Raw genomic sequence first — 27,842 nt, forward strand, 5'->3', positions numbered from 1 at the left:
GGGGAGACACCCGCTCACCTGTATCGGGTCGTTCCAGGCTGCTCTGGAGCTGGGCGACCGATCGACCACCGCCGCCGTGTTCGTCATCAAGGAGATGACTGGCCTGCTACTCAGCTGGTTCGACTGTGTAGCGCTGGGGATTCTGCCGAGGGATTTTCCGGCACAGATCCGGTCTGTCGAGGACACACCGCGCCCCACTGATGACGCCACTCACTCTGGTGACGTCACACCCTCTGATGACGTCACACCGTCTGCACTGCCGGCCGCTGCCGGCTCTGCTCGATGCGCCAGCGACCGCCCTACCCCGTGTGAGACGCCGCGTGACAGGCTCTGTCCGGCCACCGGGGCCGAGACGGGCGGGCCGGCGCCGCCGGCCGATGGACCCAGCCCGGCCGCCGGCCTCGGCGGTCCGCTGCCGGCCTGGAACAGCGACTCAGACCCACCGGAGGCGGTCCGTGCCGCTCATGCCGCCGCTCTGGTGCAGTGTTTCCCGCGCGTGTTCGGGCAAGATTCGACTCTCCGAGTCATGGACGGCGGTCCGATGAAGATCGAACTCCGGCCCGACGCGAGTCCGACGTCGGTCACCGCCGCGAGACCGATTCCCTTCGCCTGGCGGGCGGAGGTGAAGGCGCAGCTGGACGACCTGCTGAACCGCGGCATCATCGTACCCGTGGACTACCCGACGGAATGGTGTCATCCCATTTCGTGCGTGCCGAAGAACCCGTCCGGGTTTCGACTCTGCGTGGACCTGACGGGACTCAATCGGTACGTGAATCGACCCACGTACCCCTGCCGGTCTCCTCACGATGCCGTGACGAGTCTGCCCGCCGGGCACCGGTGGATGTCGACTCTGGACGCCAAGATGGGCTACTTCCAGGTGCCGCTCGCTGAGTCAAGTCAGGACCTCACCTGCTTCATCACCCCGTGGGGCAGGTTCAAGTTCGTCCGCTGTCCGATGGGATGTAGTGCGTCTGGAGACGAGTACAACCGGCGCGGCGATGCAGCGCTCGGCGACATCCCAAACTGTGTCAAAATTGTTGATGACATCCTGGCCGTGGCACAGACGTACCGGCAGCACCTGCAGCAGGTGATCGAAGTTCTCCGGCGCTGTGACGACCGAGGAATCACGCTGAACCCGCAGAAGTTCAAGTTCGCCCAGAATGAGGTCAAATTCTGCGGCTACAAGATCACACCGGCCGGCTACACCACCGACAATGAGAAGGCCCGCGCCATCGCTGATTTTCCGAGACCGGAAAACGTCACCGACCTGCGGTCCTTCATGGGTCTGGTGAATCAGCTGAGCGGCCTCACACCGGAGCTGGCAGGCTCGACTCAGGCCTTCAGAGACCTCCTCAAGTCGCGCCGGGTCTGGCGCTGGACTGAGCAGCACGAGGCAGCGTTTCTGCACACGAAGATTGTGCTGTCGTCACCGCCGGTGATGGCATTCTTCGACCCGCAGCTGCCGACCGTGCTACAGACTGACGCTGCTAAAACCCGAGGGCTGGGTTTTGCACTGCTCCAGAAGCACGGCGAGGACTGGCGTGTGGTCCAGTATGGCTCACGGTTCCTGACAGATACCGAGAGTCGGTATGCCGTCATCGAGGTGGAGCTGGCTGCTGTACTCTGGGCCTGCAAGAAGTGTCATGTCTACCTGGCTGGCATGCCGCACTTCGACCTGGTGGTCGACCACCGGCCGCTGGTGACCATCCTGAACTACAAGCAGCTCAACTCGATCGACAACCCGCGTCTGCAGAGGATGAGAGAGAAGTTGTCGGCCTACAGCTTCACCACCAGCTGGCAGAAGGGTTCGAGTCACGTGATCCCAGACGCGCTCTCACGAGCGCCCACCAGCGACCCCGCCGCCGACGACGACGGAGAGGTGGACGCAGCGGACGACCCGCTACACGCCTGCGTCATTGCCGCGCTGCAGGCCTCCGATCGGTCGGAAGACGGCGTCCAGCTGGCCCCGCTGATCGACTCAGCACTCGAGAGAGTCCGCGCCGCCGCCGAGCGCGACCCCGAGCACCGGGCTCTCAGCGAGGTGATTCTCGCCGGATTCCCAGAGAACCGGCACGAGGCGCCCCCGGCAGTGCGAGCTTACTGGGGAGTGCGCCATCAGCTCGCCATCGACGACGGGCTGGTGGTATATGGCGCTCGGCTGGTCGTCCCGTCCGCCCTCCGGCGCGGCGTGCTGGAGAAGCTCCATGAATCACACCAGGGCGTCGACCGCACCAAGCGCCGTGCCCGGCTCAGTGTGTACTGGCCGGGCATAGACAAACAGATCTCTGACACCGTCGCCGCCTGCGCTCAGTGCCGTCAGCGCCTACCCAGTCACGCTCGGGAGCCGATGTGGCGGGAGGACGGCGCACCGACGCGCGTCTTCGAATCAGTCTCGGCCGACTACTTCTCCGCTGGAGGACACACGTACCTGGTGTACGTGGACCGGCTGTCCGGGTGGCCGTATGTCACTGTGTGTCCCCGCACGGCCTCGGCGGACCACCTGACGCGGCAGCTCCGACTGATGTTCTCGCAAACGGGCGTCCCGACCGTGTTCCGGTCAGACGGCGGACCCCAGTTTGCATCGGGCACGCTCCGCCGGTTCCTCCAGCGCTGGGACGTACGACATGAGATGTCATCACCGCACTACCCGCGCTCTAACGGGCACGCGGAGGCCTGCGTGAAGACAGCAAAGAAGCTGGTGCTGGCTGCGTCTTCATCGGGCCAACTGGACCAGGACCAACTGGACCGAAGTCTGCTCGAACTCCGTAACACGCCCCGAGCAGACGGGCGGTCGCCGGCACAGGTGCTCTTTGGTCACCCGCTGCGCTCCGGAGTTCCCACGCACCACCGCGCCTTCGCTCCGGAGTGGCAGCGGGCGGCCGCTGTCTGCGAGGAAAAGGCTGCCGAGCTCCAGGAGCAGGCCGTCAGGTGCTATAACAAGAGCACGCGCCGGCTGCCACCGCTGAAGCTCGGCAGCCGCGTCGATATACAAGACCCCACCACCGGCCGATGGAACCGGATTGGAGTGACCGTGGGCGTCGGTCAGAGGCGCACGTACCTCGTCAAGACGGCCAGCGGCAGGGTCCTGTGGCGGAACCGCCGCTACCTCCGCCCGTACCGGCCGCTTCTGACGGAGCCCACCCCGCCTGTGGCTCCGTCCGCCCCGCGCACGCCCGCTGCGGGTGCGCCCCAACCGCCGCCGCCGCCCGCTGCGGGTGCGCCCCAGCCGCCGCCGCCGCTGCCAGAGCGCACCGCTGTCGCCGCCGAGCGGGCAGTCCGACCCGCCGCTGGTGCGCCTGTTGTGTGCCGCTCGCCGCCGGTGTGGTCACCCGAGGTGGAGACGGCCGCCGCCGCCGCTCTCCCGCGTCGTTCTCAACGGCAGCGCCGCGGCCCTGGTCGGCTCCAAGTTCGTTGGGGTGCGACCTCGTATGAGGAGTGAGACAACGTCGTGCAGTGTTGTGTTTTTTGGTGTTTTCACGACTGTTGTCTCGAGGGGGAGATGTTGTGTTTGTGTATAGCCCCCCGAGGCCCCCTACTTGGACCGCCTCTGCGGCCCCACTGGGCCCGGTGCCTGTGAGCGCCCCTGCCGGCGCCAGCTGACCGTGCGCGCCAAGCGGCGTGACTGGCGCACGGGACGTGGGCTGGCGCTCGCCATACTTGTTTACGTTTTGTGTTTCTCTTTCGGCTTAACGTATCGCAGCAAATAAATCGCTTTAATCCGTTTATATATTTCCATATCGAACCGATAAACGACAACTAAACAACAGGGTGGTGCCGGTGGTGTCGGGTCAGCTGGCAGAGCAGGGTGGTGCGGCCGGTTGGTGTCGGGTCGGGTGGGCTGCCGGTCACTGGTCGCGGGGGACAGGCCCGGTTGGCCACCCGTCACCCCCAGGTGAGCTGCCAGCATCAGCCACTGGCAGTTGACAGGGACCCGACAACAGGCTCGCTCACTGCATTTAGAGCCTAGATGAGGGCATAATAAGAAAGGATTATTTAGGAGACGGCGTCATAAGTTCAAGAGCACCTTTTTAGAGCTCATGAGCACTTTTTTAGATAAAGCAAATGAAATGTGTCCACGTAAAGGCATCTTCAAAAGAAGAGATAAAATTTAGATATTTAGTTATGGAAATTATTGTCATATCATTGAGAGAAGTGCGCAAAATATTACATAGCTGTGCATTCAAGCCAGAGAACAATGAATGAAAGAGACATTTTAGCATACCTATGCCTCTGTAAAAACTGACAACAGTTAGGGTTATGCCAATCATAGGATATTCAAAGACGCCATTTGATGTTCGGGCGGGGACAAAAGCCTTTAAATTTTAGCCACGTGTATTCGCTGACCTCGCGAGGTCGTTGGCGGCGACCGTCTGCTCTGCAAATGATCCCGAATTCGGCGGCGGTGAGTGTCCGTCCGCCGGGCCGGTGCGGCCGACTGCGTTCAATCGGCGCCGTTCACACGTTCATCCAATCGGTGGAGAGCCTTATCCTGGCGGGAGCCGATGGCGAACTCGGCCTCAATTGGATCGAGACAAAGTGGTCGTCTGACCCGCCGTCCGAGATGGTCCGTCTCGCCAGGAGGGTCGATTCTGAACTTTGTGGAGGAGACGGAAAGAGTGGGAGAGGGAGTGAGAGAGAAAGGTAGTAATAGATATATTTCAATTAAATTGGCAATGTTTGATCTAGAGCATAAACCTTGTCTATCTTTCTCTCTTCTCTTGCAAAATCCACGTCCGTTGAGGGTAAAAAAAAAACGTCCATAAGTTAAGCTATAGGCAAAATTTGTTGATTTTTATTTGCTTTAAGAACTATGTATGTACTGGATAAATAACACTGTTTTTCTGGTAACAGCATCAGACAAAGTTTTAATTGAATTGACTGACAAAATTGAAATCAAATCAACTAAATTAAAAATATGTAGGTAATTGCTTCAGGTATGATGAATGAGATAATCGAAGGATTATGGATTATCACGGCCCCTCCGGAATAAGTACATACATTTAAGCACGGCAATCATAGTGAATGCCCTCGCTGTCGACAGGTACCATTTCCCGGAACTAATGCTGCTCCAGCCAAAAGAGCGCACTCGATATCTGACTAGTCATAAGTCTTGGCGCGGGCTGGCCGATAGGTCAACTGCTGTGGCATATATCCGTATTAGTCACCTGATGTGCAGCGCCCGGGCCGGCCGTTCGGTCCATTGTTGAGCCGTCGCACTACTGGGGCTGCACCATGGGGATTGGGGTGGTGGCCGTGTAGTGGCGGAGCAGCTGTGACACTGGGTGTTACCGCACTTGGTGTGACACCACTAGGTGTGACACCACTGGGTGTGACACCACTGGCTGTAATAGCGATTGGTGTAACGCCAATGGCTGTGACTGGACTGGCTGTGACACTACTGGGTGTAACAGCACTACATAGGTGTGACAGCACTGGGTGTGCTCCGGCACTGGATGTGGCGGAACTGGGTGTAAGGCCGCTGGGTGTAATCGTGCTGGGTGTGACAGCACTGGGTGCCGCTGCACTGAGTACCTATATGGCGCCACTGGGCGTAGCTGCACTGGCTCTAAATGGAACTGTATGTGACAGCACTGGCTGTGGCAGCAAGCTGGGCGTGACAGCAAGGTGACTTAGGTCCTGCGAATTATGCTTATCATTTGTTCGGGGGTCCGGGGTTGGTCCGACACACAAACAGTGCCAAGAAAAGCGACTATGAAAAAAATTCATTTCAGGGCCACACTCCCATTTAGATAACACCCATACTAGAAAGTCTGATGAGTTTGTGCTCCATGGCTGAGTGAATCTGTTTGTGCTGTCAGCGTTCCTTGGCGGCACCATTTCCTAGTGTCAGCTCCAAGAACACAATGTTGGCAGATGATCTCGGAGGAGACATTGGCCTGGGGCAGTGCCGACCGACAGAGGCGTCCGCCAATATCCAAAGACATACGATTTGCCTCCTGTTCAGACTGTCATTGCTCGATCCGTGTTCATTCCGGCAAACCCAGCAGCAACGTTGCGGTAAGGATTGTAACAAATATGCAATCAATATTAACCCAGTTGTTGAAAGGGTGGGCTGTGCGTAGTGTGTATGTCACAGGGGAGCAATGCCGCTTCAACCCTATTGGCCGTAGTGTCTAACGGTGGCGGCCATATTGCGCAGACCAGAAACCGGCTGCCGCCTGTGTTGAGGAATAGGGAATTCGGGACCTCGATTTACGTTTGCGGCCGCCGTATCCGTTACGTTCAAGTTACGTAGATACGGAACCCGGCGTCTTACGCAGAATTGAGTGGGGAACACGATCGTATCTTCAGAATTCCTCAAATTCACTCGCCTGACCTACATTTGCCCCGGCCGAGGGGGTTGATTGAACCCACCTCGCTAATGCACCGCTAATTAAACTAGAATTAAGCGATAAAGTGGTCGTATGCGGCAAAGTATAATGCAGAGTGACTGGTAGGAACCCACTGTAAGGGTCTCAGGTCAACCGGTGACCTCTGAGGTCAGGTCAAGTGATCTAAGGCACGGGTTCGGTTTTTGGTAAATAACTTCGCCAAAAATGGCCGTAGAGCCGCGATTTTGGCATCATCGTGTTCAGCTAGCTCAGGCGCATCGAGTGATGTACTTTTTGTTCGGGTCAGATCAACTTAGGGTGTTGACCTCAGGTCAAGGTCAGGTCAGCACCCCCAGGTCACGAAGCTGGTCGAAAGAGGTCATGTCGCATATCATTCGATTCGGCAGTTCTTCCTGAGTCCATTGGTGGCTTTCCCGACTCGCTAGCTCAATTTGGTCGGGAGTTATTGAAGAAAAATGGTGACCCTTGTGACGTCACAAATGACGTCACGCAAGGGCAACAATGCAAATATGAAGCATAGAACCTTGCAAAGAGTGCATGAAATCATGATTTTATATGCTTGAGATAGTTTCAGATCATTCTCGGCGCCAAAATAACAATTTTCATATTTCCCCATTGACTTATAAGGGTTTAACGTACTAGTTCCTTATAGCTGATGATTTTTTAGGATTTCATCTTGTTCTCCACTCAATTCTGCGTAAGATGCCGGGTTCCGTGTCCACATAGCTTGAGCGTAACGGATGCAGCGACCGCAAACGTAAATCGAGGTCCCGAATTCCCTATTCCCCAGCACAGGCGGCGGCCGCTTTCTGGTCTGCGCAACATGGCGGCACCGTTGGACACCATTTGGCGGCCGATGCGCATTCCACATTATAGAGTTCAGTGGTGTATGTACATAGTATGTGTGCATTATTCATTTGTTATGCTTTTTTTCGGGATCGAATCTGTAATGGTCGTCATGGTTCGACTACAGCCGTTTGCGTGTTATGCTGTATGTAACGTGTATAACCAGTGACCGCTACAACGAATGTCTTCGGTCATATATGTGGAAACTGGATCAAGTCAGGGCACAGTTTAAATTATTTTACTTTTTAAGTAATTAAAAAAAAATAGTGTTATAAATTTTACCCAAAATTTTACTAAACCAGTATAGCGCCTTTTGGGGCGACTAACGGAGCGAGCGAGAGGGTGAGCCTTGCACGTGCGAAATTTCGAGGGGGTACCTCCAACTGACTTGTGCACGGCACCCTACTGACCGGTTTCTAGCGATGTGCCAAATTTGAGCACAATCGGCCCAGCCGTTCTCGAGATCTGGAAGCGGCACCCTGCACGTGCGCACGTGCAAAATGGGTCCCAACTGACTTGTGCACGGCACCCTACTAACCGGTCCCTAACTGCGTACCAAATTTGAGCGCAATCGGTCCAGCCGTTCTCGAGATCTGGAATCGACCCCTGCACGTGCGCACGTGCAGCAGCACCCCAACTCTGGCACATGGATATGCAGTGCCTAATGGGTGCCTACCTACATGCCAACTTTCAGCGCAATCGGCCAAGTAGTTACCGAGATATTGCAACAATTACAAAACTGACACCTCTTCGTTTTGCACGTGGCACGTGCATAAGGGGTCACCCACATGCATCGGGAATAGTCCAATACTTGGTAGAAGGAATGAAGCTACCCTACAAAAATTACCGCGTGTAAATCGGTCAAGTGGTTGCTGAGATATAAGCCTCGCAAAAGCGTCCGCACGGCCGGCCGGCCGGCCGGCCGGCCGGCCGCTCATACTCAGAAATTTCCGTTAATCTAAGGAAAGACTACGCTCGCTTCGCTCGCTCCGTAATAAAAACCAGTATAACGCCTTATGGGGCGACTAACGGAGCGAGCGAGAGGGTGGGCCTTGCACGTGCGAAATTGCGAGGGGGTACCTCCAACTGACTTGTGTACGGCACCCTACTAACCGGTCTCTAGCGATTTGCCAAATTTGAGCACAATCGGTCCAGCCGTTCTCGAGATCTGGGAGCGGCACCCTGCACGTGCGCACGTGCAAAATGGGTCCCGACTGGCTTTTGCACGGCACCCTACTAACCGGTCCCTAACTGTGTACCAAATTTGAACGCAATCGGTCCAGCCGTTCTCGAGATCTGGAAACGACCCCTGCACGTGCGCACGTGCAGCAGCACCCCAACTCTGGCACTTGGATATGCAGTGCCTAGTGGGTGCCTACCTACATGCCAACTTTCAGCGCAATCGGCCAAGTAGTTACCGAAATATTGCAACAATTGCAAAACTGACACCTCTTCGTTTTGCACGTGGCACGTGCATAAGGGGTCACTCACATGCATCGGGAATAGTCCAATACTTGGTAGAAGGAATGAAGCTACCCTATAAAAATTACCGCGTGTAAATCGGTCAAGTGGTTGCTGAGATATAAGCCTCGCAAAAGCGTCCGCACGGCCGGCCGGCCGGCCGGCCGGCCCGCCGCTCATACTCAGAAATTTCCGTTATTCTACGTAAGACTCCGCTCGCTTCGCTCGCTCCGTAAACACTGTTTACGAAAGCTTGTAGATAACAGATAAAGCCACAGATAAAGCCACAGATGCATCATAGTGATGCAATTTCATGTCATAACGATAATCGAGGGCTACTTTTTGATGCCCTTCATCTCCGAGCTCACTCCACTAGTTATCGAGCCTGACCTCATCCACAACAAAGGGTGTCTGGTGCTGATGATATTATGAGCTGTTTACATCAGCCATGGCCAAAACGTGACCGAAACCATAACCGACCTGTCCAGTCCATTCTAAGCCGCGGCAAGGAAAATGAAAGGTTCTATCCGGAGCATGGTTATTTTTTTTTCAAGGGCAAGGCGAAATTTTCCCAAAAAACTGCAATGAAGTTACACCTGTTTGATGCGCAAAACGTTAAAAAAACAACTAAAACTGCGATGCTGATGAATAATTGAATAAGTGCTTCTGGGTGTTTAGAGGTGTATCAGGTTGATTAAAACACTTTTTTAAGTTTACTGAGTACCTTATTGTGAAAACGAGCCAGGCGAATGACAATCATCTCCCGCTTTCAATGACGTTATTGGAAGACCAGTGAAGAATATCGACGACTTAAACTGTAAAAAATGCTGGTTCATGAAAGTAAAAACTCCCAAAATTTAAGGGCTAGTTAACGGTCATTAAAAAAAACACGTCGTTGTCTCTCTCTCTCTCTCTCTCTCTCTCTCTCTCTCTCTCTCTCTCTCTCTCTCTCTCTCTCTCTCTCTCTCTCTCTCTCTCTCTCTCTCTCTCTCTCTCTCTCTCTCTCTCTCTCTCTCTTCCATCCTTATCACACAGCTGTCGTACGGTGACATTAGCCAGTCCTCCTTTACGCACACCAGCCGCCCAATGACCTGTGGCCGTCCCTCCCACGCGCGCACCCTGCAACAGGCTGTATCGCTGCCGTCCCGTTGGACACCGGCCGACTGTAAGGCGGCGGGTGGCCATGGCGGCGGCGGCGGCGGGCTCAGGCCACCGGCGTTATTAATAGAGAACCGCCGGCCCACAAGGACAGACCAGCTCTGGCTGTCCGTCTCCCGACTCCGGTCTGAGCCGGTCCTAGCCACACCGTCCACCGCCCACCGCCCTGCCGAGGCGGCGCGACACCGCCGCGGCAGCGACCCTACCTCACAGCTCGCCTCGCCGCCCCCGGCGGACGGAGACCGGTCAAATTTCCACGGCCGGTGCCAGGGTGCGGTCACACTGACCGGTCACCGACACCCGGCGGCGACAGACAGAAATATCGCCGCGCCACCTAACGCTTCAATGACAAACGCTGGCAGTGGACTGTCCGAGAAGAGCGAAAGAGACAGAAACAGAAAGGGGGAGAGAGAGAGAGAGAGAGAGAGAGAGAGAGAGAGAGAGAGAGGAGAGAGAGAGAGAGAGAGAGAGAGAGAGAGAGAGAGAGAGAGAGAGAGAGAGAGAGAGAGAGAGAGAAAGAGAGAGAGATGGAAAAAGAGAGTCAGGGAGTTAGAGGCCTCTAGGAGACAGTGGGACAGAAGGGACCGTCTGCTGACTGACCTGCCTTCACCAGTTTGAAGCTGACACCACTGTAGGTCCTGAGCAGGTCAGCGGCCGCTGGTGAGATGTCCCTCAGTGCCCCGCTCTCTCCAGCCATGGCTGCTGGCTCCCGAGTGCGCGGTGGAGGCGGCGGTGGCGGCGGGTCACTGGGAATGATCACACAGCTGGTCATTGGCTGAGCCACACAGCAGGTTACTGCGAGCGGTCACACAACGGGTCACCACCGGCGACCACGTAGCAGGTCATTGCGAATGACGACACGGCAGGTTACTGCGAGCGGTCACAGGTGCCCCGCGGACCTCAGCTCCGGTCCGATGAGCGCGCGGGGTCAAGGCCAAACGGTCGGTACTGACCCCCGGGTGACGGGGCATGTAGATCTTAGGGAGCCCAGGTCACTGCCGAGGCACCCTGGGGAGTGGGTGTTTCAGCGCCGCTGATGAATACGTTCCACAATAGTAGTCGCTAGTTGGCAGCGAGCAGTCGTCGGAACGCTGCCAGCGGTGACCCGGACCTCAGGGTCCTGGCTGCGGGAGGGTAATAAAACTAGCCGCCACAGGCCGCCAGGGGGAGTGCAGTAACGTTACACCGCCTGGACCCCAGGTGCTGAGGAACCGAACTAATTGCTTAGATACCTTCTACACCAATGATACAGAATAATGGAATGCTGTTATCACAATTCCAAGTGATGATAATCAAAATGTATTTTATTTTCAAACTCACCTAGCAGTGACAGGAGCTCTCTCTGACGACACTCGCTCCGGCGGCACGGACTGGTCAGTCGTCACGGACTGCACGGGTGGCTCACACTGCTCGGACTGCGCGAGCGGCACGGGCGGCACGGACTGCGAGCGGAGCGCGGCGGGCGCCGACGGTGGTTGGGCGGGCACGTCAAGTAGGACCTCCACTGGGAAGATCACGTACATGGCCGTGGCCGACAGGCCATGGCGACACCACCGAGCCGACGGCCCACCTGCCACTGGCCGCCGCGCGCCACCTGACCGCCGCCGCCGCCAACGCCGACGCGTCGTCGGCGCAACGGCCGCGGCGTCGCTGGCGACGCAACAACAGGAGCGCCGCCGCCGACGGCCGCGCTCGCCAGGCGCGCGGGACGGGCGCGGTGGAGAGGGGTGGGGTGGGAGGCTGAGGGTAAATTGAGGCCAGCTCCAGTGTATGTCCCCAGCCAACTGCAATCCCTTGCCTTTCCTCTATTGCACAATCCCGACACCCTGCCCCATCTCCTTATTTTCATTCTCCGCGAGATGCATTCAATCCGCTACCGTTTTCCTCTCTCATATTCCCTCCTTTCTCCTTCCTCTCTCCCTCTCTCCCAGCTGAGGTGGGCTGGCCACGGAGCCATCCGACACAGCCCAGTGTGTATAATTCACGCTAGTGATAATCAGACTAACCGAGATTCTGTAAACAGAGGTCTACGAGCCGACCGCGCGGCGGCTCCGGACCGCACTCAGAAACAAACTGCCAACGTAATGACGTGGCTAATTCAGCTGGGCAGGGGTTATTAGCCGTCTCTGCTAACACCAACACAGTCTGGGCAGACGAGATGGGTCAATTAGGTAGGTATGCTGCAGACGTCCTAAATGCATCGGGTGAAGTGAAACCAGGGTTGTGCTTGACTCATGAGTCGAGTCAGAAATTTGACTCAACTCTGACTCAAATGAGTCAGATTTGAGTCGGGTCGGATAAAATGTTGAGCTGTTGAGTTGAGTCAGAGTTGAGTCGGACAAAAATATTAAGGCGTTCAGTTGAGTCAGAGTTGAGTCAGTAAAATAACTTTTGACAATGAGTAGAATCAAACATTTAGGAACATGAGTCAGCTGACTCAACTTTCTAGAAACAAGCTTTTCTTCCCCCCCCCCCCCCCGCTTAACAACTTGGCCCTGGCCCTGCTGCTGGATTTTTTTCACCCCCCCCCCCCCGCTCAACAACTTTTTTTGTCTGAGTCAATTTGAGTCAACTCACTTGACTCAACAAAAAATTTGAGTCAAGTTTGAGTCGACTCATGCTTTCATTGAGCCGCTTGAGTCATGAGTCGAGTCAAGGGAAAAAATTAGCTCCTTGTTTGAGTCAGAGTTGAGTCAGGGCTTTGTGAAGTTGAATGATGAGTCGAGTCGGCAAATTTTTTGAGTCGAGCACAACCCTGAGTGAAACCATTACAAATATACATAAAACCCTACGTACGTACTTACATTGCGAGCGGGCATGTGTAGCTGCTTGACATGATAGCTCTTCCCGTAAAACCTTTTTTTTGGTCGAAAGTGGATGAACATGACATCACTCTGACGTCATTTGTGGCCAGCCTTTCATATGCTCTGGAACGATTTTTTTTTTACACAAGTTGCATAAGTGATGTATGAGAGGGCACTGAAAGTTTCGCGACGATCGACGCAGTAGTTACTAGTTTCAGGGGCGGGGCTTCCTATACCTACAGTTGGCCCCACCAACTTGGTATTTTACCCCACCAATAAGCGTTTTGCTCCAACAACTTTGGCTGATTTCTTAGACTTTGTTGCTTTGCAAATTAACCCCGCGTTCGATGTCTCTCGGACGGCGAAGATTCTACGCCGTCCGGCCAATCACGTTTCATAACCGCAGCCGAGCCCCCGCTGACCTTGGACGGGATTGGCCGGACGGCAAAGAATCTTTGCCGTCCAGGAGACATCGAACGCCGCCTAATCCTTTTCGCATTGAAGAGCTTTGGGAATGTCTGTTTCATGCAAAATATTATATCTGTAATGATAGGAATTGATTCAGTGCTGGCATTTCATTCAACTTCATAATCAGACATTGTGGTTTTGATGACTTTTTGCCCCACCAACTTCCCTGGAAAAGCTCCACCCATGACTAATTTTAGAGGTAATGCAAAAAAGACTGGAGAGTGGAGGGGGAGGGTCAGGGACGGGCAATAAATAGCTGCCCTCCACCAGGGCGTGGGATAATGCATGATATAAAACATCATTTCAGGCATGGTGGAACATTTGCAACCACAAAAAAACACTAGAAACACACGGATAATGTACGATGACGTATACAAGCATGTGTCTCGCGAGATTAAGCGGTAGGTTTTGCCCACTTTTACATTTCCGGTTATATCTCCGAAACTAGTCGATCTACGATGAAACCATTTTACACGATCATGGCTGGCTTGTTACCCAACAAGTCGATCGCATCTTCAACACAAGCTTAAGACGACGAAGATATAGCCTGAAGTACCTTAACATTAAATTTTCTAGGTGCAAACCCTACCGCTAAAAACCGCGAGACCTGTACCTACCTCCATAGGTATAGGAAGGTACGCCGAATCACGATTGGCTAGCCTAAATTTCACGAAATTTTCAGGGTAGGTGTTGGATAATTAACTCCTTGGTAGGTATGTACGGATGTACCTACTGGAATTTGGAAATGAAAGTTTTGTCGCGATCGGTCGCTCTTTGCATGACTCATTCGTGAAAACCAAGGGGGTTCTGCCTCCTTATAGGTATCTTGATAACTTGGTTTCTTCATTTAGGTAGGTATCGTAAGATCCTTAGTCCTTACCCCTTATCCGACCTCACCCCCCCCCCCCATCGTTAGGGGTGCCCAAGGCCGTATATTAGGGGGTGCCTACGAAAACGGCGGGGAAAACACCTGAGTCGCCAAAAACGGTGAAGGTATTCCTTCAAAAGCTGCCATACCATGATCATTTGGCACAATATTATGCGGCAAACCATACGCTACCGACGATACTGCGGCAAAAGATATTGATTGCGTTTCATAACGTAACCGGACAAATCTTCGTATGGCAATTCTTCGTCGCGCAATTCCTCGTCCGCATTTCTTCGTCCGCAAATCTTCGTCGGCGCATAAATTCGTGTCGCATAACTTCGTCTCGCATTTCTTCGTAAGCGCAAATATTCGTAGCGCATTTTTTCGTATCCGCATTTCTTCGTACGTGCATTTCTTCGTCAAGCATTTTTTCGTCCACGCATTTCTTCGTCTACGCAAATCTTCGTCCGCATTTCTTCGTCCACGCAAATCTTCGTCTACGCATATCTTCGTCCGCAAATCTTCGTCCCCGCAAATCTTCGTCCGCAAATCTTCGTCCGCATTTTTTCGTCCACGCATTTCTTCGTCTACGCAAATCTTCGTCCGCATTTCTTCGTCCACGCAAATCTTCGTCCCGGCAAATCTTCGTCCGCAAATCTTCGTCCGCAAAACTTCGTCCGCAAATCTTCGTCCGCAAATCTTCGTCCGCAAATCTTTGTCTGCGCATATTTTCGTCCGCAAACCTCTGTCTCCGCTATCTTCGTCTCCGCAAACATTCGTCCACAAATGTGGTTCAATAAAACCATGAAGAAATATCGACCATCAAGTGATTGACGAATTTAATGCATGGAATGGATGATCGAAACTTTTGAAGTCAGGTAGATGAGGTCTGTCAGGTGAAGATATTGTATTTGGGAGCCGAGAATCGAAACATTCCATCAGGGGCGGATCCAGGAAAACTCCAAGGGGAGGGTCATGAATCGAAGTGGTGCCCCTACCTATACCCAAAATTAAAAACTCAACGGATTTCGTCCACTTCATTTTGGTGGTGCCCCCATTTTCTGTTTTTTATTTTTATTTTTTATTTTTAGTCAGTATCTTACCTCTTAGCCACAACCACATTTACCAATTGTAAGCAAGTATATATGAATGTGCTATGTGTATATATGTTGTGGACGCTGAATAATGAGTACTTACCACTTACCAGGAACGTTATCAGGTAAGCAAATCGTTGTCAGTCCGACGAACTTGACCCTGGCGTCTAAAGGGTCTGTCCTTGACACTTCAGGCTTGTCAGGGGCACCAAAGTCCTTCCAGGGACACCACAAACCTGTCAGGGGCACCTACGGCCTTGTAGGGGCGCCACAGGCCCGCCAGGGGCACCACAGGCCTGCCAGGAAGCAGGGGCACCACAGGTCTAGCAAGTATACACGACAGGCCTGTCAGGGGCACAACGGGCCTGTTGGGCCCATGAGCACCCCTAGGGGCAGGGGCACCACAGTCCTTCCAGGGGCACCGCAGGCCTGTGAGGGGCACCAGCGGCCTAGCAGGGGCACCAGTCAACACAGGCCTGCCAGGGGCACCACAGACCTGCCAGGGGCACCAGAGGCCTGCCAGGAGCACCACCGACCTCGCAGGGGTAACTTGGGCCTGTCAGGACCCAGGGGCACCACGGGCCTGTCGAGAGGCACTTCAGGCTTTTCAGGGGCACCATAGTCCTCTCAGGGCGCAGGGGTAGCAGGGGCACCAAAGGCCTGCCAGGGGCACTACAGGCCTAGCAAGGGCACCACTGGTCTATCAGGGGCACCACGAGCCTGTCATAGCCAGGCATCTCAGGCTTGTCAAGGCCCAGCGGCACCACAGGTCTGTGAGGGGCACCAGCGACCTAGCAGGGGCACCAGTCAACACAGGTCTGCCAGGGGCGCCACAGACCTGCCAGGGGCACCACAGACCTGCCAGGGGCACCAGAGGCCTGCCAGGGGCACCACCGGCCTCGCAGGGGCACCTTGGGCCTGTCAGGGGCACGACGGGCCTGCCGAGGGGCACTTCAGACTTTTCAGGGGCACCAGTCCTCTCCGGGCGCAGGGGCACCAGAGGCCTGCCAGGGGCACCAGCGGCCTAGCAAGGGCACCAGAGGCCTGCCAGGGGCACCAGCGGCCTAGCAAGGGCACCAGAGGCCTGCCAGGGGCACCACAGGCCTAACAAGGGCACCACGGGCCTGCCAGGGGCACCTCAGGCTTGTCAGGGCCCAGGGACACCACAGTCCTTCCAAGGGCACCGCAAGCCTGTCAGGGGCACCAGAGGCCTGCCAGGGGCACCGCAGGCCTAGCAAGGGCACCTCTGGCCTGTCAGGGGCACCTCAGACTTGTCAGGGCCCAGGGGCACCACAGTCCTTCCAGGGGCATTACAAGCCTGTCAGGGGCACCAGAGGCCTAGCAAGGGCACCACAGGCCTGCCATGGACACCACAGGCCTGCCAGGGGCACCACCGGCCTTGCAGGGGCGCCTCAGGCCTGTCAGGGGCACCACGTGCCTGCCGGGGACACTTCAGGCTTGTCAGGGGCGTTACAGTCCTGTCAGGGCCCAGGGGCACCAGGCCCGTGGTGTCCCTGCTAGGCCTGTGGTGCCCCTGGCGGTCCTGTGGTGCCCCTGTCAGGACTGTGATACCCCTGATAGGCCGGTGGTGCCCCTGGAAGGTCTTTGGGCCCCCGGGCCTCAAGGGGGGGGCCATGACCCATGTGACCCCCCCCTTGGATCCGCCCCTGCATTCCATATCATTTGTGTCCCGGACATTCTTTTTTCGCGGTCGATGAATGACAATATAATCTCTTGTACCCTCGCCGGCATAGGCGGCGGAACGGGGAGGGCACCGGGGCACCGTTCCCCTCTTCAATTTTGGCCTTTTAACAGTAGCCCTATATGGGCCCGTTGCATGGAAAGAATGGGACTAAAAGTGGGCAGTACCGTGCCCCCCCCCTAATTGAAGGTGTTCCGCCGCTACTGCTCGCCGGACCGATTTGTTTTCTACATACACGCCGTCCGAGAGGGGCGGGTACGACCCCCCCCCCCCCCCATCGCCATTTCGCCACTGGTGGAGCTAGCGCGTCGCGGAAAAAACGAGCGTGTGCGCCGTTACGAGACGCAGAGGTTAATACCCGATTTTAAGGCCTTCTAGGTCAGGGGTCGGCTTACAGCCCGCGGGCCGGATCCGGCCAGGAGGGTGACGGTTGGATCCGGCCCGCGACCATCTGACGTCCGGCCCGCGCAAGTTTTGTCTAGAAGTAGAATCAGACAAAAACACCCGCAAATGGTGTTTATAAACTCATGAAGTGTGCGAAGGAAGAACTATTGTGCCAAAGCACATTTAAGTCACTTTTATATCGGAGTCGATTTCTGAAGGAACCGCGGGCCGGAACACGATGTAAGTCGATGATACCAGCCGCGGGCCGGACGTCAGATGGTCGCGGGCCGGATCCAACCGTCACCCTCCTGGCCGGATCCGGCCCGCGGGCCGTAAGCCGACCCCTGACCAATAGAAGGCCTTAAAATCGGGTATTAATCTCTGCGTCTCGTAACGGCGCACACGCTCGTTTTTTTCCGCGACGCGCTAGCTCCACCAGTGGCGAAACGGCGATGGGGGGGGGGGGGTCGTACCCGCCCCCCCTCGGCCGGCGTGTATGTAGAAAACAAATAGGTCCGGCGAGCAGTAGCGGCGGAACACCTTCAATTAGGGGGGGGGGGGGGGCACGGCACTGCCGACTTTTCATAGTCCCATTCTTTCCATGCAACGCCCATAGGGCTACTGTTAAAAGGCCAAAATTAAAGAGGGGAACGGTGCTCCGGTGCCCTCCCCGTTCCGCCGCCTATGCCGGCGAGGGTACAAGAGATTATATTGTCATTCATCGACCGCGAAAAAAGAATGTCCGGGACACAAATGATATGGAATGTTTCAATTCTCGGCTCCCAAATACAATAGCTTCACCTAACAGACCTCATCTACCTGACTTCAAAAGTTTCGATCATCCATTCCATGCATTAAATTCGTCAATCACTTGATGGTCTGATATTTCTTCATGGTTTTATTGAACCACATTTGTGGACGAATGTTTGCGGAGACGAAGATAGCGGAGACAAAGGTTTGCGGACGAAAATATGCGCAGACAAAGATTTGCGGACGAAGATTTGCGTGGACGAAGAAATGCGTGGACGAAAAATGCGGACGAAGATTTGCGGACGAAGTTTTGCGGACGAAGATTTGCGGACGAAGATTTGCGGACGAAGATTTGCCGGGACGAAGAAATGCGGACGAAGATTTGCGTAGACGAAGAAATGCGTGGACGAAAAAATGCGGACGAAGATTTGCGGACGAAGATTTGCGGGGACGAAGATTTGCGGACGAAGATATGCGCAGACGAAGATTTGCGTGGACGAAGAAATGCGGACGAAGATTTGCGTAGACGAAGAAATGCGTGGACGAAAAAATGCTTGACGAAGAAATGCGCGTACGAAGAAATGCGGATACGAAAAAATGCGCTACGATTATTTGCGCTTACGAAGAAATGCGAGACGAAGTTATGCGACACGAATAAATGCGCCGACGAAGATTTGCGGACGAAGAAATGCGGACGAAGAATTGCGCGACGAAGAAATGCCATACGAAGATTTGTCCTGGAATCGTTTCATAAGGAGGTGCCGATACAAAGGCTAAACCTCCGAAAACCATCGCATCGCATCGCATCAGGCGGTAGTTTATATACTGAGTTATTTATAGCGGAATTACTGTAATTTGTGTTAAATCTTATCAATTTTGGCTCACCGAAAAATTCATCATAGTGTCAACTTGTCTCGAGGTAAGCAAGCTGAAAAGGCGCTGTGTTTTGTGTCGTGCTATGCCTTCTTATCAGTGTTGTAAATTTGGATTTTGTTAGGTGTGTTGATAAAGAAACAATGTCGGGAAGTCCGGTAAATATTTACTTTAGGTCCGCAATATTTTTTTAACAAGAAAAAATGCACATTCTTACACTATTTGATGTCCTGAAACATTGATGTCATTTTGATGCTGATTGATAAAGCAGGATTTCATGCCAGGATATTGACGGCATGTGGAAGAAAAGGATGTGGATTGTGGATGCATCAACTAGTCATATTAATTAGCCTGGTTCTTTGAATGCATAATCATATTCAAAGATAAAATAATGCAAATTTTTTCTTCTGATTTTGGAATGAAAATGTTTTTGGAATGTAAATGTGATTTACAACCCAAAACTGAAAAATGGAACACTTCATTTTCCTTGGTTCCTAAATTTGTGATGAACAAAGTTGTGGGTGTCTGTAGTTTTTTGTTTGTTATAATAACAGTCTTGAAAAAATCAAAATTATACTGATGTGGGACGCCGGTGAAAACAGGGTGCCGGAGGGCATATTAGTCACGTGACATTTGGAACTTCTCCCGCTCCATGGGCCTTCTATATCCCAAACGTCACGTGTAAATTTAACTAACCTTGATCAAATCGCCCCAGGCGCCCTGTTTTCACCGTCGTCCCTGATGTGGAGCTTGAATGATGAAATTTGCCTCATTAGTCATTTGATCACATATCTTTCAATTCTGCATCAAACGGGTTGTAGAGTTGGGTTGAGCAGCTGCTGCTTGACTAGCATCCAAAAAGGCACCTATTATACTTGACTACTTATATTAAAGAAGTGTTTTCTGGACTGACTGGACTGACTGGTGCTGGACTCGTGCTCAGGTTTAGACAATTTTATGTTAACTGTTGCTTCTTGCCATGCCACTGCCAATTCAGTACATGACAATGAAACAGCACAAGCCAGAGGCCTATATTTCAAACAAGAAATCACTGACTTCAGTTACTTTTTAGCTTGTCACCCCAAAATTTCAGGGGCCATGCAAAAACATGCTTACATTAAGATATCTGCCAGCCTAACTGATGTTTTGAAACCAAATGTCATTTCTTGACATGATTGATTTGAATTGTAGAAGGCTTTCAGAAGTAAAAATACTGGAAGCCTTCAACCTTTTCTGTTGGTAAAACTAGCCTCAGAGAGAACATTCTTGCAAACAAGTTATAGGCAGCAATACCAGTGACATTTCTTGCTATGGCAACATTTTCTATTTCCTAGTGCCTTTAGCAATGATATGATATTTTATCAATTTTAATTTTGAATCAAATGAAGATACCAAGGAAAGGGAAGCTATTTTTGGTATGCAGTTTGCACTGCTTCATTATTTTGCAAAACATAAAAAGCACAGGCACCAGCTAGACCACATTGTACTTGGATATGCCATACAAACCACTCATCTTATCCTCAAAAATTTGCTGCACAAGTGATTTTTCACTGTCGGGCCCTCAGGTGCTGATATCTAAAATGCTGATTGGTTGAACAATGCTCATTACAGTTCACAAGAGCAGATGGTGGCTGCTCACAGCTGTCTCCATTCCTAGTAATGCTGAAAGTGCAGGATTCAATGCTTTGCTTTTCCATTATGGTAAGAAGTAATGCTAGATTAGGTAAGCCTTATTGTCTTGACATGATTGTCAAGTGACATGATACAACTATTTCCCTCTGTGCTTTGCAATCCTAGTTTTTTTCTCCAGTTATCTAGTGTTTTTTTTCTCCAGTTCCAGGATGATTGAATATGACCCAGTTGCCAGTTCCCATTGACACCTTCAAAAATAAAGTTCAAATTTATAGTGCCTTTTATTTGAAGCAAAGTTGACCTTGGCTAGCTTTTAAACATCACATGATTCTTATTTCTTTTTTTATGTACAAAAAAAGAAATAAGTATGTAATGTATGTAATGGAACATTTAGCTCTGCAGATCAGGTCAATCTGTAGGCTGTCAATCCTATTTGCTGATCACTTATTCAGTATTCATCACAAGATGTTAGGACACACGATCTGCCATGTGTCTTATATTGATATGCTGATGTAATCGCGTCATACAACTGCTTTTTTTCTCCCAATTCAGCATGCAGTACCTATTCAGCATGCAGCGTCTTCAGTAATCAGTATAGCCCCTGGAAGGGCTGCTCTTGACTATTCAGTTGCTCCATTACTTGCTGGACGCTGGTGGAAGGCTTGTTACTGTCAGATGCTGCTGGAAAATTTATCTCACTGTTGGTTTGATCGTCTGCGGACTTGGTATGTCTGAATGCTGCTTAGCTGGAGGACGAAACGACGACGAATGAATCCGAAAGCATTCGAAGTACTTACCAGTTGCCTAGTACGTGGTCGCTCGGCAGCGGAGTGATTGAAGACGCAAGCGCCCGTGTGGAGGCGTTACGTGTAGAGACGCGCAGCACTGGGTGGTTCCGAATGGACGACCTGCGGCCGCCGTCATGGCGCCGGGCCGTGGTGTATGGGCTGCAATTTGTTCGCAGCTCTCGCGGGATAGATTTGGCTACATGTCGGTGCTGCGCATCTGAAGCAGCTGGTACGTGCCCCAGTTTTTAATTGCCGTACGTCAGAAGGAAGGCGTCACGAGGTGGAGTGCGTTAGCGCGTGTGCTCGCCGCTCAAAAACAGCCGCCGCGCCCGCCTGCCTGCTCAGTATGCCTGATGCGACCTAATTAAGTTAGCGTCGCCCGGCTTTCCGTCTATCCGGGATCGTGGAGGCGGCCGGGGTGCCCCCCAGCAGCTGCAAAAACAGGCGACCGCGCCGCTCCGGGTCCCGATCGGGCTTTATTAACGGAGCTCCGGCGCCGACTGCATGCGCGTGTGGTGCTAACGAACCAAATATAATGCACGCCGGCGCCGGCACCTAGCACCTGGGACCGTATCTGCGCGGCATTCGCTCTGGCGCACTGCTAACGTGCATACAGCATCGCAATATCCAACGCGCTGCTTGTGAGGAAACACTTCGGAATCTTCAATCTAACATCGTTCAGTGCACTCGTATCTCTAAGGAAAGATGTAATAAAATGCATCGCGAACGCGTGTCACTCTTTCTTCGAAGGTCTCTCGAACACGAACATTTTTTTCTGTGCTCATACGTGTGTAACAAGATGGTCCGGCTGGAGTGGCAATTCCTGAGCGTGATTATCGGGCGTCCATGCTCTCAGCTCGGCGCCGGTCGTTGGTCGCCCGTCGGATGTTCGTGCTCGAGATCCACTGCTCGTCTCTCACCCCTCCTCTTCCCCTCCGACCTCATACCTGCCTCTCCGGCCGGCGCGGCGGTAGCGCTCGGCCGCTGCGTTTCTCAGCCGGAGCGGCCGCCCTGTCGGAAGGGACGACCGATCTGTCTCGGGCGCGCTGGACGGCCGTAAATGCTCCGACGCACGGGCACCGGTGCAGGCGGCCGCGCTGGGAGACGGACTACCTGCCAGCGGCCGGACGGAGCGGCCGCCGCGCGGAGGGATGGACCGCCGCGGCGGCTGGTCAGCCGGCTCGAGCGGGTTCGGTACCGCCTCTGGGGAGACTCTGTCGCCGCGGCTCCGCTCTGCCCAGTCGATTTTGCACCGGAGCTATCGATGGTTGCCGCCGAACTGATGCCGCTGGCTCCGTCCGAGTGTTCGGCTGTCTCGAATGGCATTTGCTCGGATCAGCACCTTACTACGCTGTTTGCCGAGCCCCAGCTCCGCTGGGACGCGAGGAAATGGCGAGTGGAAAATGGATTTATTAAACATGTTTTAGGAGTGTCGGGCTTTTACCCTGGAGATATTCAGGCTCTCAGATGAAAATGGATAGCATTGCACCGGAGGCAGACATAAAACATACTGTCAAATGGTAACCATTTCAGAGGAGATTCGAAGATGCATGCTCCATTCCGAAAAATGGGACTCATCTCGCGTTTTCGGTGTTTCGATTTCGGCCCAATTTGCCGGCGCGGACGGCTGCCGGTCGCCGGTATCGGAAGCTCGGTGGCTCGATAGCCGTGCCCATCAGGGGCGACATGTGCCGGGCCGGCCGGGTGAGGGCCTTTACGCCCCATTTGCCGGTCAATCATGTCTGAGCCCGGTCGATGAGCGCGTGTCGCCCGCTGATTGGGCTGACCTGCTTCCGGGCGGTGACCGTCGCGTGGGGGTCGCGCTGACACGCGTCCAGTGGCCGCCGGGCGGACGGCGGTGCCAGTCACAGGGGCGCCGGGCGGCCGGCCCCTGCCACACGCCGTCAGAGAATCGTTGTGACGGTTCGGATGGCAGGGAAGCGGCACCTGCTCCCTGTTTCAGACTACTCCTGACGGGATTTCTGCGGTTGACCACCTGGATTATATGGCGCAGGGATATTTGTTGTGCAGTGACTTCGCGACACCAGTACTGTGAATACTAGGGGCGACAGACAATAATTGTTCACCAGTCGGACATGGAATATCGTTAACTACATATATTGGGCTCATTTTCTTCCTCACGGGCGTTTTGTAGAGCCCGGACCAGGGCGGCGGCGGCGGTGTGGCGTCCTGTCCTCCCCTCAGCTCGGCCGGCCCGGCCTAACGTCGCCCCGTTTCGCCGGCAGGACCGTGGTACGCCGCCGCCGCCGCCGCCGCCGCCGCCATGAACTGTATGGAGTCGGACGCCAAGTCGGACATTGACCGAGACCGGCAGCGGTACCCATTCTGCGTGGTCTGGACGCCCATCCCGGTACTCACCTGGCTCTTCCCCTTCATCGGCCACATGGGCATCGCCATGTCGTCTGGCGTCATCCGCGACTTCGCCGGCCCCTACTTTGTCGGCGAGGACGACATGGCGTTCGGGAAGCCGACGCGCTACTGGCGGCTGGACCCGCAGCGCGCCGCCGGCGGGGTGTCCGGCTGGGACCGCGCCGTCGCCGAGGCCTCCGAGGTCTACTCACACCGAATGCACAACCTGTTCTGTGACAACTGCCACTCACACACGGCGCGCGCGCTCAACCTGATGGCCTACGACGGCAGCATCTCGTGGAATATGGTGAAGCTGGCGGCGCTGATGCTGGTCAAGGGCCGCTTTACGGGCTTCTGCGGCTTCCTGAAGACGTGGGTGCCGTTCTTCATGCTGACCGGAGCCGTGCTTGTGTTCCTCTGGGTGACGCACGTCCTCTGAAGGACGGAAAGGATGTGCGATTATACGCGGTGTCACAACGCGTAAACTGAGGCAATATCACTGAGATATGTGTGAACAACAGGCTGGCACGCCGTCTTTGGGCCATGACAGTGAAAGACTGGTCAGTGGACGCGGCAGCACCAGTGATTAACTGCCCGCAGACTGAGACGACAGCTGGTCCTAAACAGTGAATGCCTGTGAGTCAGACTCGAGATACTCGGCAGTTGTTTGTGTCCGTGCTGTGCATTGTCATCTCATGTAGGTATCCACAATTTCATGTGCACGTTTTGCTGAAAGGTCACGAATAGCCTTGGAATCCGCCCAGGGCCTCGTTATTTCACAATGCGCCTCTATGTTATGATGTTATGGTGCAGCTTGTTGCTTGTTTCGCTTTAATACTGGCCTAGTCTCCCTCTAGTTTATTCCTCGCGCTGTTTTATCATCAATGCTGGTGAGTTCGATTCGAGTATTCCGAACGAGTTTCCGGCCTTATTCCACCCTTATTGCTTCACTACGCCGTCGATAGTTGGAAGTTGGTGCTGGCTTTCCAGCCTCGAGCCCGGCTACCTGGCGGCAGCAGACCACAGAAAGCACGACCTTTGGATGGGACAACTTTCTCCCCAAGTTGGGGGCGGCTGCGACTGGGTAGCGCGCGCTGGAGTCGCCCTGCGGTCTCTGGGGACGGGGGCCGGGCCGGTAGCCCACAGGCGGCCGGGGTGGGACAGGAGCCGAGGAGCCGTCCTGTATTGACCGGCTGGTAACCGTGCACCGCCCGCCGGTACCCGGCCTTGTGTGCGTGACTCGGCCCGCCCGGCGCCGCACCTGTTCATCAACACTGCAGCTAACACACGGCCCGGCCCGGCGCGAGTCTAACCAGCGTGAGCGACAGACAGGGAGACACGGGTTGCGACCTTCACCCCTGTGTCCACCGCCGCGCCGGTGGGTCGGACGACCCAGCACCGATCCGTCATCCGGGAAGTCTGCCGACTATTGTGCCGTGGCCCGCGGGATGAGAATCGAATACCGCCCGAACCGGCCTGATCTGGCTCGCCGGTCGGCCGCCATGCTGCTGTTTCCATTATTCATACGGGCTGCGGCGGCCCGCCGACCTGCGGACTGGTCCAATTTTGCGGTGTGAGCTGGGAATACAGCCGTTATGCATTCGGCGTGTGAGCTGGGGAATACAGCCGTTATGTATTTATTGTTTCGAGTGCCTGGCTCGACTTCAAAGGAGAGCGGCTGTTGCGGTGCGCTCCTAACATGTTAGTAGGAAGAGTAAAAGAGGAGCGGGCTTGGACTAGATCAAATAGTTCATTTTGGTTGGTACCGATTTATCTAATCTTTACCGCCGGTCCAGTTAGTTCGAGTACATTCCATCGCCAATGAATTAAGCGTATGTACAAAATAAAGAACTTAACAATCAATGTCTCATCCAAATCATTATACACGCGACCTCCAAAGGTTATACAACGCGACCTCTACATATCAAATTTTTCGAAAAAGCACGCCTGATTCGCCTTTGGTTTGCTTATAACTGCCGGTAGGCGGTAGCAAGACAAATGTTCAGCCAGCAGTCAGAACAACCCATCCGTCACACTCGGACCGGTGCACCCCACCCCACTCGAGTTGGTGCGAAAGTGATGATATTTATCACGTTCAAACGATTCGACGCAACAGCCCTTATCTTGACTCATAGTATGGAACACACCGTGTTCCCTTCGTCCTTGTCAACTGTCACACCTGAGTAAAAATAACTGCCCTGCCACCACCAGGCGAGTAGCTATTTCACCTTCATTTACATTTTATGAGACGGCACGAGAAGTTACAGGCTGGCAAGCTCGTTTGATGAAGGCACACTGGCGACTGGGATCTTTATTGGGGTAGGTCCAGTTTGACTCCGCGAATGCTGAACAGTTCGGCTCCCTCGAGATTTGACAGCGTTATTTATCCGACTTTCATGATACCGCTGGTATCCAGTAAATTGCACCTGCGTATTTACCAAGGCATTTGTCATCGTAAACCGAACGGATATTCGTTTCCATTTTTAAATTCAGATGCGTCTTCTTTGAATTATTGTCGAATTGACCTCAAATGAAAAACGGCAATGGACCTGACCTGAAATGGGTACGAGCGATTAACATGAAATTGGCACTGAATAATTGCATTGAATATCTTACCATTGAATATCCTACGTAGTAGGCATCGCGGACGGGCTTTAGTAAGAGCATACCCTACTTTGAGACTCCAATTCACCATAACGGCAATGGGAGTGCGCTGTAGGAACTGGACTAACATTCGTCAATGTCGGCGTTTGCCCTTCCCCCTTCGGCCTCGGCAGAGGCCGCCACAGCCATTCGCGTTAGCAAATATTGCCAATTTTAGCTCGATGTGTCTCACGACAAGTCTGACGGTGATTTTGATATTGAGCACCATAATTAAAACGAAAACAAAACTGGATGGGCTCCAGTTGCAATGTCGCGAATATAGGCCGCGTAGTTGCGAGGCGTCTTTACCGAACGGCTGCTTGGAGTTAACGATCTTGTCACTAGATGGCGTTAGCAGTCGGCGCCTGGATGCTATGCTGTGCCGCACAGCTCCTAAGCCACGGCGGCGCCCGCAAGCGCGGCGGCCGAGTCCGGGTAATCTTGGACGCGTTCGCAGCTACTCGAATTTATTGCAACTGCCTTTCAACGTCTCGCAATGGATACTCCAATTATTTGTGCGTACCTTTGATACTTGAGACGTGACCGGCCGCGGCGACAGGTCGTCCCTACTTGTCCCGCTCAGTCACCGGCCGGCCGTTTCAGATGCTGTCCGCAGCGGGCGCGCCCCTGCTGCGCTCGGCGTCAGTGCTGGTCACCGGCCAGCGTCTGCTCAACTGTAACCGTGCCGTGGTGTGTCGCGTACACCGGCTGCGCCACCCTCAGCTCTACCCAACGACGGTGGTACTGTCCGACGGGGCCACCATCACCGCGCGCTACCACGAGCCGCGGAAAATCATCAAGGTAAGGAACTACCACTGCTACCACTGTGCTACCACGAACCCAGGAAAATCATAAAGGTAAGGAGCCATCGCCATCACCGTGCGCTACCACGAGCAGCGCAAAATCAAAGGTGAGTGGGAGGATGGGGCGAAGAAAGTGTGTGACAGGCGGAGTCTAAAGAAAGATGGGTATATTTCACAGTGGCGTTTTACCAGAGTTTATGCAATAGGTATGTTTACCTACTGGCAGGTAATTTTATCAATTATGACATTAATTTAGTGCAGACCCCCGCTGCCGGTGCCGGTCGGCTTGTCTGACCTTGCTCCCCGCTCCCCAGCTGCCGCTCGACCTCAGCACGCTCTCTGAGGAGGAGCGACTGGTGCGACTCCAGAGACGGAAGCCCAAGCAGAAGGTGGTCATTGAACAGGAGGTCGAGGACTCGTTCGACGTCAAAAAGTATCAGAAGTTCTGGAAACGCTGAGATGGATGGACGGACGCTTCTTCAACCCGTTAGTATCAGAAGTTCTGGAAACGCTGAGACCGACAGACATCCCTTCGACGCCAGACAGTATCAGAAGTTCAGCAAACGCTGGGCCGCGAGGCGCTCTTTGGCTCTGTACAGGCGTAAAAAGTAGTCAGGGAGGCATGCTGGGACAGTCGCCGATGCCAGTCAGTAAAGACGTTGTCAGCGGATGACGCGTAGTCATGGTATCAGTTGACTGAGAATGGTGCGAACCTGACGGTACGCGAAAAGAGCAGACTGTGGGACGGGTTGCTAGCGATAGTTGTGTCTATGAAAGGTTTGAACCGAGTGGAACTGAAGAGTGATGCGCTGAGTAGCGAGTGATTTAGCTGTTTCATAACCGAA

General features: G+C 54.0%; 3 protein-coding genes across 16 annotated transcripts in view; 2 read left to right on the top strand and 1 right to left on the bottom strand.

Moving 5' to 3' along the window:
• Window positions 1-11,949, bottom strand: part of LOC122379073 — a 184,527-nt gene extending 172,578 nt beyond the window's left edge. For 10 of the 14 annotated variants that reach the window (XM_043360991.1, XM_043360987.1, XM_043360994.1 and 7 more), the window contains exons 1-2: window positions 11,139-11,392; window positions 10,419-10,564 (exon numbers count right to left, since the gene is read on the bottom strand). In XM_043360991.1, coding sequence (XP_043216926.1) covers window positions 10,419-10,564; window positions 11,139-11,341 — 349 coding nt within the window. In that variant the 5' untranslated portion in view covers window positions 11,342-11,392. Of the gene's footprint in view, window positions 1-10,418; window positions 10,565-11,138 lie in introns of all 14 variants that reach the window. The other 4 variants (XM_043360995.1, XM_043360990.1, XM_043360993.1 and 1 more) reach the window with 2 other exon arrangements.
• Window positions 11,950-18,588: 6,639 nt separating this feature from the next.
• Window positions 18,589-25,187, top strand: LOC122379075 (transmembrane protein 222-like). Its single transcript, XM_043360999.1, has 2 exons — window positions 18,589-18,807; window positions 23,428-25,187. The coding sequence occupies exon 2, from the start codon at window positions 23,466-23,468 to the stop codon at window positions 23,988-23,990; it is 525 nt and encodes a 174-aa protein (XP_043216934.1). The 5' UTR covers window positions 18,589-18,807; window positions 23,428-23,465; the 3' UTR covers window positions 23,991-25,187.
• LOC122379041 (39S ribosomal protein L55, mitochondrial-like) lies at window positions 24,436-27,455 on the top strand. The gene is made up of 3 exons (XM_043360907.1): window positions 24,436-24,441; window positions 26,798-26,995; window positions 27,312-27,455. The coding sequence occupies exons 1-3, from the start codon at window positions 24,436-24,438 to the stop codon at window positions 27,453-27,455; spliced, it is 348 nt and encodes a 115-aa protein (XP_043216842.1).
• The last annotated feature ends 387 nt before the right edge of the window (window positions 27,456-27,842 follow it).

The sequence above is a fragment of the Amphibalanus amphitrite genome, unplaced genomic scaffold (genome assembly GCF_019059575.1).
Source record: "Amphibalanus amphitrite isolate SeventyFive unplaced genomic scaffold, NRLGWU_Aamphi_draft 000070F_arrow, whole genome shotgun sequence".
Lineage (NCBI taxonomy): Eukaryota > Metazoa > Arthropoda > Thecostraca > Balanomorpha > Balanidae > Amphibalanus > Amphibalanus amphitrite.

Bases quoted from the DNA above. Each gene is read 5' to 3' on its own strand.
- LOC122379075 (XM_043360999.1), top strand. From the start codon at position 23,466: ATGAACTGTATGGAGTCGGACGCCAAGTCGGACATTGACCGAGACCGG.
- LOC122379041 (XM_043360907.1), top strand. The intron at 26,996-27,311 runs GTAAGGAACTAC...CCCGCTCCCCAG, and splicing joins AGCCGCGGAAAATCATCAAG to CTGCCGCTCGACCTCAGCAC.